This window comes from Helicoverpa armigera, chromosome 23 (genome assembly GCF_030705265.1).
Source record: "Helicoverpa armigera isolate CAAS_96S chromosome 23, ASM3070526v1, whole genome shotgun sequence".
NCBI classification, from domain to species: domain Eukaryota; kingdom Metazoa; phylum Arthropoda; class Insecta; order Lepidoptera; family Noctuidae; genus Helicoverpa; species Helicoverpa armigera.
Window position 1 is genome coordinate 9,484,893 of NC_087142.1, and position 13,019 is coordinate 9,497,911.

General features: G+C 37.2%; 3 protein-coding genes across 3 annotated transcripts; all 3 read right to left on the reverse strand.

Annotated features, from left to right (window-relative positions):
* LOC110379021 (uncharacterized) lies at positions 1-1,734 on the reverse strand. Its single transcript, XM_021338516.3, has 2 exons — positions 1,575-1,734; positions 1-387 (listed from the first exon to the last, which is right to left on the reverse strand). Exons 1-2 carry the CDS (start codon positions 1,606-1,608, stop codon positions 110-112), a joined length of 312 nt encoding a protein of 103 aa, XP_021194191.1. The 5' UTR covers positions 1,609-1,734; the 3' UTR covers positions 1-109.
* Positions 1,735-2,590: 856 nt separating this feature from the next.
* LOC110379017 (trypsin, alkaline C) lies at positions 2,591-6,166 on the reverse strand. The gene is made up of 4 exons (XM_064040874.1): positions 6,049-6,166; positions 5,050-5,224; positions 3,308-3,563; positions 2,591-2,931 (listed from the first exon to the last, which is right to left on the reverse strand). Exons 1-4 carry the CDS (start codon positions 6,083-6,085, stop codon positions 2,626-2,628), a joined length of 774 nt encoding a protein of 257 aa, XP_063896944.1. The 5' UTR covers positions 6,086-6,166; the 3' UTR covers positions 2,591-2,625.
* A 4,302-nt stretch (positions 6,167-10,468) lies between these two features.
* LOC110379024 (trypsin, alkaline C) lies at positions 10,469-12,631 on the reverse strand. The gene is made up of 4 exons (XM_021338518.3): positions 12,473-12,631; positions 11,889-12,054; positions 11,114-11,369; positions 10,469-10,843 (listed from the first exon to the last, which is right to left on the reverse strand). The coding sequence occupies exons 1-4, from the start codon at positions 12,510-12,512 to the stop codon at positions 10,535-10,537; spliced, it is 771 nt and encodes a 256-aa protein (XP_021194193.3). The 5' UTR covers positions 12,513-12,631; the 3' UTR covers positions 10,469-10,534.
* Positions 12,632-13,019: the final 388 nt, after the last annotated feature.

Sequence of the window (13,019 nt, forward strand, 5' to 3'; positions counted from 1 at the left end):
AAAAGTTACTCATACTTTAATCATTCCGAACTAAGAAAACATATTGTCCGTTCTCACACAATTTACGAGAATCACAAATGAACCTTGTTGCGTTTCAATAGAGTTCAAATTACAACTCCGTGTGGGTCGAGGGGAATTTCTTAAGGACCGCGTGGTATAAATTGTAGAAGGCATATACTGACACACTGATGATCACGAAAAGGGACCCTCCGAAGACAAAACTGAGGAAATTGCCATCAATCATGGTGGTTCCTTGAAGACTGGAAGCCTGGCCTTGGAACAACTCCTTGGTGCCAGTGCCAGCAGCTTTCCTTTCCTCCATCATCTTCTTCATGACTGAGAGTCTTTCTTTTAACTCGTCTATTGATTCCACCATGTCTTCTGAAACTGTCAAAATATATATTTTAGCATCACCTTCAACATAAAAGCCGGCATCATGGAAAATGGGTGAGAGATGTTGGGTATTATCTCTGTGACATAAAATATATAAGTACCTAAAAAATTTCGACTGAAAAACCTATGGTCACTTTTCGGACCCTCTTGTCCGACCTAAAAGAAAATTCTTCATCAAAATTCTACATTTTCATAAGTTAGAGTATCTACAATTACGGTCTAAAATATCCTTTATGTTCACGAAACTCGTCACCAAAAACCTGACAGCGAAAATTCATTTAAAGTTAGTTTAAACCCCAGTTAGTTGCAATTTGTGACCGTCACCAAACCGCTGTAGTTCCCACATTTCTATTATTCTCATTCTATTATTCAAAAGCTTGCGTCAGTCTAAATTAGAAATGTTCCACTAAACTAAGACTAACTTCTAAATCTGATTTAGCTGAGTCTGGATTAGTTCTCAACTTCTGTATTAACTTTGTTGGTTTACCAACTTCGGAAATAAATGATTAGTCCGGTGAACTAATGATTACAAAAAGATCTGGGCTGTAAGAATCATAGATTAATGTAACTTAGTTGATGAGCTAGACAAAAGAAGTACCTATAAATAGACCCTCAAAAAGTTATATGAGATCAAAGTATCTAAATAGCGCATACTAATAAAGGTCTTGTCTCATTAGTAAAAGCAGTTTTGGGCTCGGGAGTACAGTGCTACAAGTAACTCATTACGTTAGCAAGGTAAACTCAATGAAAGAAAATGCCAAGAAGATATACTTACCAACAGAAACAAATAACACATAGAAAAGAAAATATTCATAATGGTACCTATATGTAGCTAGCAAAAATCCCCTTAAGCCAATAATGCCAATAATAATGTAGGTACACTCTGGCCATTCTTAAGCCAATCTCACTTATTAGCTACCTAGGTCAACAACCCTTATGAAACAAACAAAATAACGTACAACACAACGTTCTTGCTTAATATACATAAGTTAACTACATAAAGAAGATATGAAACTAACACAAAAACTAAAGATAGGTTAACTACGGCATCGTAAAAAATGTTCTGCATAGAAAACAACCCCAATCCTGTCAGAAATCACTCAAACACGCCGCAAACACACTTTACGAACACAACTATCGACATATCTATAGAAATAAAGACTAATTAGCTTAAATCTTACCTTCAGGGTCTCTGTCAGAATTAATTTTGCCCATTTTGTGTAATATTTAGCGCGCACCGTGTCAATATTTTGTTTTTACTGTTGCAATGTATCCCGTCGCACCGGGACTGAGGGAAGATGGCCGCCGCGCATGCGTGGTGCGCGTCGGGATAGGCGGGAACTATTGATCGCGCGCCCGGGACGTTTACCTGGAATTTGAGTCTAGATTCCTACTGCCTTTGTTTCATGTTTTTTTGTTTAGGTTATGAATTAGCTTAATTATTTTGGAAACTGTTTTAGAAGAGCTTTTTGCATAGGTATTTTTTTTTCAATCAAACCGTTTAGTAACAAAAATGCTAGAAAAATTCGTAATAGACATTGTTTATAAATTGTGTATAGACAGCATTTATTAATTACCTACATGGGGGAAATGTGGTTTCCCGTTTGTGAAAAACTGGAAAACCCCGAGTTGCAACTTCGTAAATAGACGAAAAATAATATTAAAATGTCACCTTCGGATGCAAAAATAAAAATACAAGGAAACACATTAAGAGTTGGTTTCGAAAATGTGAGTTCCACGAAAATAAGGTTTTGAATTTCATTTTATGCCTCTCCATTCTCCCGTCAATTATATTTCTTTGAAAAATTATCTGTAACGTTATCAACTTTCCATTGAGCAATTATTTTACACTTCACATGAAGCTTTTAAAAATTACTTTGATGATGAACAAAATTATTTTGGTAAAATCATTTATTATGAAAATGAGATTTTTGCTTTCCATATTGTAAATACTTTGGCATTTATTTTGGTAAAATTAAGCCAATTCTATGCATAAGTTACTTAATTTCTCGCATGAATAATAGGTCTAAATTAAAAACAAAACTCATAAAACTAACTCCTTAATTTAAAAAACAATTAACAATGTGGTTTTTGAGGTCCATGTAATGTTGTTTCGTTATTTTCGAAAAATTAAGCCAGTCCTACGTATCACTCGCTTAATTTCTCGTAGTATTGGTGTAAATAAAAACACAGCACATAATACACACTTCTTGTTTTAATCTCAATCAATATTTAGACAGCATTAGACACAATCCAGTCGGTATAGGAAGACACAGCGGTGCTCACTCCCGGATAGTGCGAGTCAGCGCACCCACGACCCCAAGACACCACTCCTATGAGGATATCCTCGTAATACAGGGGCCCTCCCGAGTCTCCTTGGCACGCGTCCTTGCCTCCTACGTCCAGGATACCGGCACAGATCATGTTCTCTGTCACCCTTTGAGGGATGAAGAGGCTGGCGTAGCGAGCAGTGCACAGGTCACGGTTGATGGTGTAGATTTGCACGTCTCGGAGGATTGAGGATGAGACGCCTCCAGCCTGTAAGGACAGAAAAAAAATATAGTATAAAGATGCTTTTTTATTTGATGTGAGCGGATATAAATTAGTACCTAGTTGTGTATGAAGCTTACTGGGAAAAATATAGAGCTGTTAAAATTACTACGAGAAGCAAGCTGAATTTATTGCTTGCGAAGTCCTTGCTTTAAGTTTTTAGTATTTATGTCATAATTTAATGACAAATATGTGGAGTGGAGTACATGGAGTTTTGGAAAAAATATACGATAGCACAACCAGGCATTTCATCATTAGTAATCATCTATTCTAGAATGACCCCTTTAGTTTGGGGTTAATTGTCTAGCTTCCTGCGGCATTAAAAATGACAATAACTTATTTAATTTGATAACTAGTCACTCACCTGAGTAGTACCCCACCCAGCATGAACAACTGGCAAGCCATCGGGCATCTGGAAGCCTTGCGGCAAGATCGACACCTGGGCGATGCTGTCACTCCACACGAGGGGAGAGCTCAGCTGCACCAAACTGATGTCTCCGTCATAACCGAGGCTTCCATAGCTGGGGTGGTTGATACGACGAGTGAGGGAGATCACGGTGCCTCCGGAGCCGCGGGTGGAGGTGCCCGCGCGGATACGTCGGTTGTTGATGCTGAAGAGTCTGGAAGAAAAGGGTTTTTAGAAGATAGTTACGTGGTCGGAGTTTTAGTAGACTGTTAATCGGACGGTATTTATGGTAGATTAAAGTAGTATGCTAAATAACAGCAGTGCCAACTATTAACTAATATGTGGCAGTATTTATGTCGAAGAAATGAAGCTACAAAGTTAACCCTACTAATGAAGCTAATTAAAAGTAATATCTATAAGTTTATTTTAGAAATAAAAAATATTTTCATTGATTCATCATCTGCCTTTTCCCTAACTAAGTTGGGGAGGGATCCACATATAACAGAATATCCGACTGAAATAAATTTGATAATGTGTATGAATTTTTTTAATGCCTTGCTTACTTTTAGGAATTTACCTATAAAATTCAGAGGGTTCTTTTTTTCAGCATGATGGTAATAGAGCTATTTTTTTTTTTATAAAAACCCCACCACGCTTTAGTTGTAAAAATTATTTATTCAGTAGAACACCGACAGTCGCGTGCGAACTATCTTATCAGTTATCAATTATCGTCTAAACATAGTCTGACTATCTGCTTACATAACTGGCGTGTTTAAATCCCTTGTTTTTTGGTCATTCTTATCACGTTAATTCCTTGAATTAGGGTTAGTCGAACAATGACAACAAGGAAAGTTTTTAATGCCTAACTAAAATATTGACGTCATTAACACGTAAATCCGTTTTACATATTATTTTCCAAGCTTTTTCCTTACCATGGCTTTCAGTCTAACCAGATGCAGCTGAGTACCAGTGTTTTACATGGATTGACTGCCTATCGGACCTCCCTAACTCTGGCAACCCGATATAACTTGAATATCAAACTTTCTGCCATCTGATTACTAGTAACGAATGTCAAGTGTTCAAATGACAACCAGGAACTACCAATTTAAAGTGCTTTCCGAAACACGGAGAAACTAGTCAAGACAAGATCGTCACCTATTCACGGGCTGACCGCGCCTTAGGGTGCGTCTTCACGGTGCAAGTAGCTTACACGTATTGAGACACATACACAGGTTATATGTATCTTAAAAATGTATATCTAGCGAATCGAGCATGTACCAAAGCAAGATACCTAGCGTGTTCTTTTGCGTGCGCGTATGTCACCTGCGCATGTCAACTTGCTCCAGCTACATTCACCGTGTAGACACACACTTACTTTGTACAACTTTATGATCGACTAGCCGTTTTCCCGCGGTTTTACCCGCGTCCCGTGGGCTATACTGCCCGTACCGGGATAAAATATAGCCTATGTTACTCGTGGATAATGTAGCTTTCGAATGGTGAAAGAATTTTTTAAAACGGTCCAGTAGTTTTTGAGCCTATTCATTACAACCAAACAAACAAACAAACAAACAAAGTTTTCCTCTTTATAATATTAGTATAGATGTACAAAAATTGGCGGACTTGATGCCACAAGGCATTCTTTACCAGTCATTGAAGTAATCATTCTTCTAATGCAGTCTACACTTCTGAATACTCACAATCCCTCAAAGCAATGTGCAGCAGACAGCACATATCTGCTGTTGAGGATGTTGGCAGCGCATGACTGGCTCCACAGGATGCCGGTGCGGAACTCCACTTGCACTATGCTGGGGTACTCCTGGATGGTCGTTGGGTTGCCACCGACGATACGCGCGGCGTCCGTGCAGACCGACGCTGTAAGAGCAAAGGATAATTTTAATGACAATATTAAGGAGTATTATGTCTAGCAGGTAATGGGGAGGAAGTCATATAGGCTGCATGTCTCTAGGTACATGTATAAAATACAGGTGCATCTTGATTCGCGTTGCGTTCTGTTGATTTGCCTACAACAGATATATTTAAGTTTGTAATTAGCCCCACACAGAGAATGTCAAATTCCTATTTCTATTAAGCAAATAGAGAAATAGGTTATAGAAATACGCGCTATATAGACAAATCTTTGTGGTCTTGGTTGCCACCATTATCTTTACTATTTATGGAGCTACTATCGAAAAGGCTTTTGTATGTGGAGTTTTAGCATTCAGCCATTCCTACAAACATGGTACTGGGTCAGAAATCAGAAATATTTATTTGTCAAACATAGGTATGAAATGAGGATCTTATCATTAAAAAAAAAGTGCACTATGTTTTGCCGTGAAGGCGTAGGTACAAATATTAAACAATGTTACAAAACAAACAATGTTACAAAACAAACAAAAAAAAATAGAACACAGTAAAGAAAAACAAAAACTTAGTAAGGCTGATTTTCTTGACGCAAGGGTGAGTTGCACCTTTTTATAGGTACTAACAAATCATAACCAGCCATGAAATTGCTGCCCATTGAACAAACCGGCAATTCAACAACTGACAATTGATCGGTTGTTGTTACAGTCATACGGTGCAACCCACCTTAAGTAAATATGGCATTAACAGTACCTATTAACCGAAGTTAACCCGTGAAAATATACAAACTAAATTACTTGCATGGATGTTAATTAAGAAAACAAATTACTACTAACCTGCTACTAATAACAGTACAAAAGCCAGCTTCGCCATTTTGTTAGAAAACGTAATGAACTAATTAACGCAGATTCCTTTTTATAGTACTATACTACGATTTGTGGGGTTCCGTCGGCGGATATTAATACCATAATGTTATGCTCCATCCTTTAAGATAAAACTATCTATTCATATTGCAGTACAACTAGCTAGGCGTTTTGAAATAGCTTTCAAAGCCTATTTGAAAAAAAGTTGAGTTAAGGCGGGGTCTACGCTAGACGAACCGAGCACGAGCGAAGCACAAGCGGAGCCGTTCTCGGCTTGTCGTTCGCGGCGTCAAGTGTGGACGTACAACGAACCTACAACGATCACTGTTAGCAAAACCCTTTGTGTTCGTCAAAAACCGACAACAAGCGGAACGCAGCCGAGCACGAACGAAATGCTCGCAGCGCGCTCATTAGAGGCTTGTAAGTTGGTCCACACTAAACGAATTGCGTTCTGCTCGTGCTCCGCTCGTGCTCGGCTCTCCTAGCATAGACGCAGCTCTAGGTAGTTTATGTTTATAGAATTTTTAAATCACTTTTGAGTTACAGAGAGGATAGGAAGCAAACGGTCAATAAAATAGTTCGATTTTTGTATGTGTTTAAACGTTTCTTGTAATTGATTAAATACCTAATGTTATTTTTAGAGGCGTAGGTACATATAACGATTTCGTGCATATTGCATTTACATTAGTTATTATAAGTTATTTAGTAATTTGCAATTTTTGTGAAAATTGTCCTTCAATACTTATTTTTTATCGTACGGAACCTTTATTGCTTATCTCACGTTACAATTGACTTTATCTTCGTATCAATACAATTTACCACCAGGATTTGCGGATTATTAGTTTGTTAATTATTTTATTGTATTTTATTACAAGGATTATAATTAACTACCTTACCTATACCTAGAAATTATCGTTAGTATATTGCAACAAAAACTTTGGAATTTAAACTTTGGATTTTGGACTTGATAATTATTATAAAACTAGCTTTTGCCCGCGACTTCATTCGTGTGGAATAGTGACTTCCGGCAGATTTTTGGTTTGACCAATAGATGACGCTATATGTCCAGAATATTTTTATTTTGTTGTAATAAAAACTATCCTATGTCCTTCCTCAAGTTCCAAACTATGTCTGTACCAAAGGACAATGGGCACAAATATATAGGGTCATATATACCATTGGATAGGTCCTTTTAAGTAGAACAATAATTACTATGACAGCTTTGTTGAAATGTTTGTCCGTTCTGAGATATAGATCAAAAACTGTGCAAAAGTTAGAACTAAATAATCTATTGATAACATAAGTTTTTAAAGGAAAATCTAAGTACTACCAAGTGTAAGTCTTGTAAGTGCTACCTGCTGTGCCCGTTAGGGTCCATAATTGTTACTATTAGGTATGTAGCATTTCAACCTTTTATAACGGACAAACAAAAGAACAAAGCTGTCATAGTAAATATTGTTCCAATTAAAAAGACCTATCCAACGATATATATGACTTTGCTATTGGTGCGGTTTCTCATTACGCCCAAAATCCAGTTGATACAATAAAAGGTTGAAATGCTACATAATAGTAACAATTATGGACCCTAACGGGCACAGCAGGTAGCACTTACAAGACTTACACTTGGTAGTACTTAGATTTTCCTTTAAAAACTTGAGTTATCAATAGATTACTTAGTTCTAACTTTTGCACAGTTTTTGATCTATATCTCAGAACGGACAAACATTTCAGCAAAGCTGTCATAGTAAATGTTGTTCTACATAAAAAGGCCTATCCAATGATATATATGACATTGCTATTGGTGGGGTATACCAATCTGCCCATTGTCCTTTCACACAAATCGGTTCAGTAGTTTAGGCGTGAAGAAAAGACAGACAGAGTTACTTACACATTTATAATATTAGTTAGGATGTAACTAATTAAATTACGATATAGGTAAAAATATTTGCATGCCAAGTTGAGCAGAATATAGCTAGAACTTCTAACCACTGTAAAAACTGTTCTATGCAAATGTTTCTTTCTTTCTTAAAAGCTGAAGAGTTCATTTGCTTGAATAATCTAATCCTAGAAACTGATGAACCAATTTGAAAAAATATTTCAGTGCTAGATACCCAGTCTAGCTATCGAGAAAGGTTTGAAGCTACTTTTTGTCCGGGTATGAAAAGTAGTTTCCTTACGTCGCGGGATAAACTGATCGCAAAAGCTAGTTTATTAGTAGGCTCAATAGTAAGAATTCAATACATTGTGTCACAAATTATTCCCTATTTGTTATTATGCTGCTAAAAACGTCAAAAAATGTTCTCTGTATCAAGAGAGTCCAGCATTATTTTTCTTTTATGTAGGTACCTTAGTAGATTCTTGGAAGGGTTTTCCGAAACTGCGTAGTTTCTAGGCCGAATCTCAAGAGAGCATTATTTTTCGTCGGAATTGAACAGGCCGAACAAAATGGCCGATTACTTTAGCGATGCTTCAGTGAATCGGAAAACAAAAGTAAAACGATGATTGTTATTATTCGATTGTTTATCGATGTTGTGTAATGATAAGTTAATATCGATATATAGGGTGTCCCAAAATTAACGCAAGATTTGAATTAAATAGAAAACACAGTTTTTAGTCTTTTGATTGTAATTTTTTTATTGATTCATAAAGTACATAGGATAGGGTTATTTATGGAATAACACATCGGGCAAAATTCAACAAACTCTCTTCGCTGTGCATGGTCATTGGGCTTCAGTAGTTGTGTTAATTGAATTTTGTAAGCATGGAGACACAGATCTTTAGTGAGTATCCGCTGTAGAGAGCTTCTTGAAATTTGCAATTCTTGTCCTCGACGCCGAATTGAGGTTCCTGGATTGTCACCGACACTCGCACGCACTGCCTCTATATTGACATGCTTGTTTTTGGACGACCAGTGTGTTTGGCGTCTCCCACGGATCCTATCTCTCGGAATTTTACAATTAATCGCTTCACAGTTGACGAAGTTAAAACACTATTCCGACCATATTTTGTATGAAATTTTCGAACTACGGCCGCCAAGCATTCATTATTTTTGAAATATTGCTCAACAATGAAGACACGTTGTTCTATTGCGTAACACTCCATTTTTACTAACCCTAAACTGTCAACTGTCGATTTATTTTGTTTTTAGAGTTGGCAAAACTGTACTGCATAAATGGCGGCAAATTCAAATCTTGCGTTAATTTTGGGATACCCTTTATATATATGAAAATAAGATAAATAAGGAAATTGAGGAAAAGTATTGTGTGCTCCAAAACTTCAAATATAAAACTATTGTTGAAATTATTAATAAATTAGAAATGAGAAAATGTATCATTTACGTGCATAAGTACGTGAAGTTTTAGAGTATCAGCAACTGCAAACTTTAAGTCGGCCGATAGTTTTGTCAGACTCATAAATCAGTCTATCGATGAATGGTTATATGCTAAAATGCCTAGCAAAACAAAAAGTGAAAAGTTGCATAACATCACATTGCTTTTATTTTACAGCAGGCATTATTATTTATCTCTAGCTCGCTGGTTTAGTTAGATTGTTCGCAAGAGTTATCGTGACGGTAAAATTGTCTTCATTTTAAGTCGAAGAAAAACCCAAAGCAACCTTACCTTATCTTAGAAAATTATTGTACAAAGAAATATTACAAAAAAATATATTAGTTCAGAATTTAGAATTTAAAAAGGCACCCATCGTCAGGAGCTTTCTCTCTATGCTCTGACTGCTTTTACTTGGCCATATTCCCAAATATTCTATATCAATATGTTTTTAAAGTAATCATTATGTTTATAATGTTGTTTTAATAAACTAATTATTCATAAGGGTAATATATTATAATGTTTTGATAAACGAATGTAAATGGTCGGATAATCTTAATTATATAATATTATTTATTGTTGTCAATTAATTGTTACTAATCAGAAGATTAATTTATAGCAGTTGCCAAGCTGCGCGTATTTTCCAAAATTTTAATGAATGAAATAATGTTAAGATATGTATTGATAATCGCGCGATGTTATTATCAAGGTATTTGGTTGTTTTGCAACACAATTATCTATTTTGACCTGTCTATGAAGGGATTACATATTGGTTCGAGATTTTAAATTGTTTTGATCATGAGATTATAAAGGAAAGGTAGCATTCCTCTGCCCGTATCTCAATTTCTTATTTGTAGTCGGTGCATCATGTCTTTTTGACATTATCCCAGAAGTAACATTCTTCCAGCCATATCGTCTATCACACAATCGTCTTTTTCCTCTATAGTAATGCACATGTATCCTCAAAACCATTACAAACTTAAACAGTTTATATACCCTTCACCTCTTTCAAATCATGAGCGGTCAGATGTCTCATTCAACAAAATGGAAAATTAAAACCAAAAAAATAGAAAACAAATAACCGAAAAATATATTAGTAAATAAAAAATGAGACAATCATTTTAACCAGGACTTTAAACAGCGTTTTCAACGATCCAGTCGGAGTAGGGAGAGACAGCAGTAGCGACCAAGGGGTACTCGGTAGCACTAAGAGGGCTGCCGAAGGACACGAAGCCAACCAGGATTCCGTCATAGAAGACGGGAGAACCACCATCCCTGACACCGAAGTTAGCGCCAGTAGTGCCGAGGGTAGCAGCACAGATCATGTTCTCAGTAACGGCAATGGGAACCTTGAGGTCTCCGTACTTCTCGACGCAGAGGCTGTGGTCGACGGTGTAAAGTTGAGTGCTGTGGAGGTCGCGGTCAGCCCAGAGGTCTTCTTGCTGTTGGTGAAAGAGAATTGAAAATCTTAGTGATGGGAAATAAGTAAGTCAAAAAACGTGCTTAAAGTTGAAGATGTCTGCAATATGTAGAGCCAAGAAACGAGGCAAAGACTACTCACTACTCGTTAGTTTCAATAATATCTCTTTAGTCTATCAGTTAAATTGCACGTAGCTTGCCAAGACAAATGAAATGACAAATGAATGAAACTTAGCTGTACTACTGTTTTCACCAACGAATAAAACTAGATTATTAAAGAAAATACTACTAACCGAGGTGCGGCCCCATCCAGCCAGGGTCACGGGGACATTAGCGGGGAAAGCGACACCAGAAGCGGTGATCCTAGCCTGTTGGATGGCAGCGCCGAACCAGAGGGCGGTCTGCAGACGAACAATGCCGACGTTGCCTTCGAAAGCCTTCAAGCTGTAGTCAGGGTGTCTGATGACGCTGTTGACCTCCCAGACGTCGCCGCCACGGCCGCGCTCGCTGGTGCCGGCGCGGACACGGCTTATGCGGGGAGTGAGGGCGCTGAAATGAAACACATATGTTTGAGCTACAGAATGAATTAAGACTATGTTACTTTAGGTTAGTTACAAGGGTAAGATTGTTTTAACGATGCTTCAGTAGATACTTAAAATGATAATTGACATAATACTGATACTTAAAAAGGTCATATAATTTAAAGCCAGGTTGAATTATCTGTGCAAGACAAGATCGTCATCCGAAGAATTTCCTCTACTTTATGATAACAGTATTATTTAATTGTATTGTGACTAAAAAAAAACCCGATTTATATCAGTGAAGAACTGTTATTTAATTCGGAAAGACTTTTTATAATTGGCACACTCTTAAATTAAGACGGATCAGGTTACTTTAGAATCAATTTTCATCTCAAATGGACCAATTGCTTAAGCATGTCAGCGAAAAACTCGAATTTATAATATTAAATAATATGAAAACATGCTGCGCTGACCCGAAAAAATTGGGATAAGGGCAGGACGATTTTGATGAATATTAAATACATTGTAAGAAAGCAATAGTACTTACGTTCCAATAAGGCAGTGAGCGGCGGTCAGAACATGGCGGGAGGTCAGAACGGAACCAACACAGGTTTGCAGCCAGACACGGCCGATTCCAGTCTCCAGCTGAACGGTGCTGGGGTAGTCCTCAATCCTGGCAGGAGAGCTGCTGGAGAAGGCGCTGGCCAGGAATCCTACATATTGCAAGATGAAATACAGAAGAATTGTATAAATCAGGAAGAATATAGGGGGATAGCTCCATTTTGGCAATGGATGACGTAGTTTGAACACCATTTTGAACCTTTGAGAAAGATTCAAAATGAAATACGAGATGGAGAGTTATTGAAATGGCTGTTGTCTTCGACTTAAGGTCGGAGACAGTAAAATTAGATTTTTCTATAGAACAGTGAGAGAGACTTTGAATAACAATCCAGGCTAATAGACCAAGTTACAAGAGCATTCAATACCTATAAGGAGTAAATTAGAGAATGTATAATATGAATGGCCTGGAATCATGAGTAAGCACATTTCAACCATCAGCCCCTTTTTCAATTCCACAAATATGAGTGAGGTAAGAACTGAAACAGGTCATGAAGATAACTTTATATTTACCAGCGAGGACGAGAAGGGTGAAGGTAGCGTAGGAAGCCATTGTAGTTCTGCAGGTGACAACTCGATGTCTCGAACGAATGTGCCGAAGAAGTCTCAGTGCGATTATTTATACCAATTTCCTTGCAACTCCTATCGCGATTATCTCAAACATCATACCCTATATTTTTATTAATTGTAATTTAAGGCTCATTGTTGGCTTTATCTTTGGTATCATTGACATATTAAATTCGTGTTGCAAGTGGGGTGCATTTTATCAGATCAGAAATAGCATTATATGCTTGTATATTGGCTATATTGTTGTTAATTGCATAATCGTTATGTGGGCTAATAAATATACTGGAATCTTTCTGTTTGGTCGCTTCTTTGGTTAATAAAGTAAAAAATAAATAAGTATAGGTATTGCTTTCTCCGCCTTCTTGTCGTGTTTGCTTACAATCTAACAGGCCTCTCAGGATATCAAAGATTTCTCAAATCTGCCAACTTCCTGCCCTGTTCCCAAGTCATTTGGGATCGGCGCAATATGTTTTATCCTTTCATTTCACTCTGC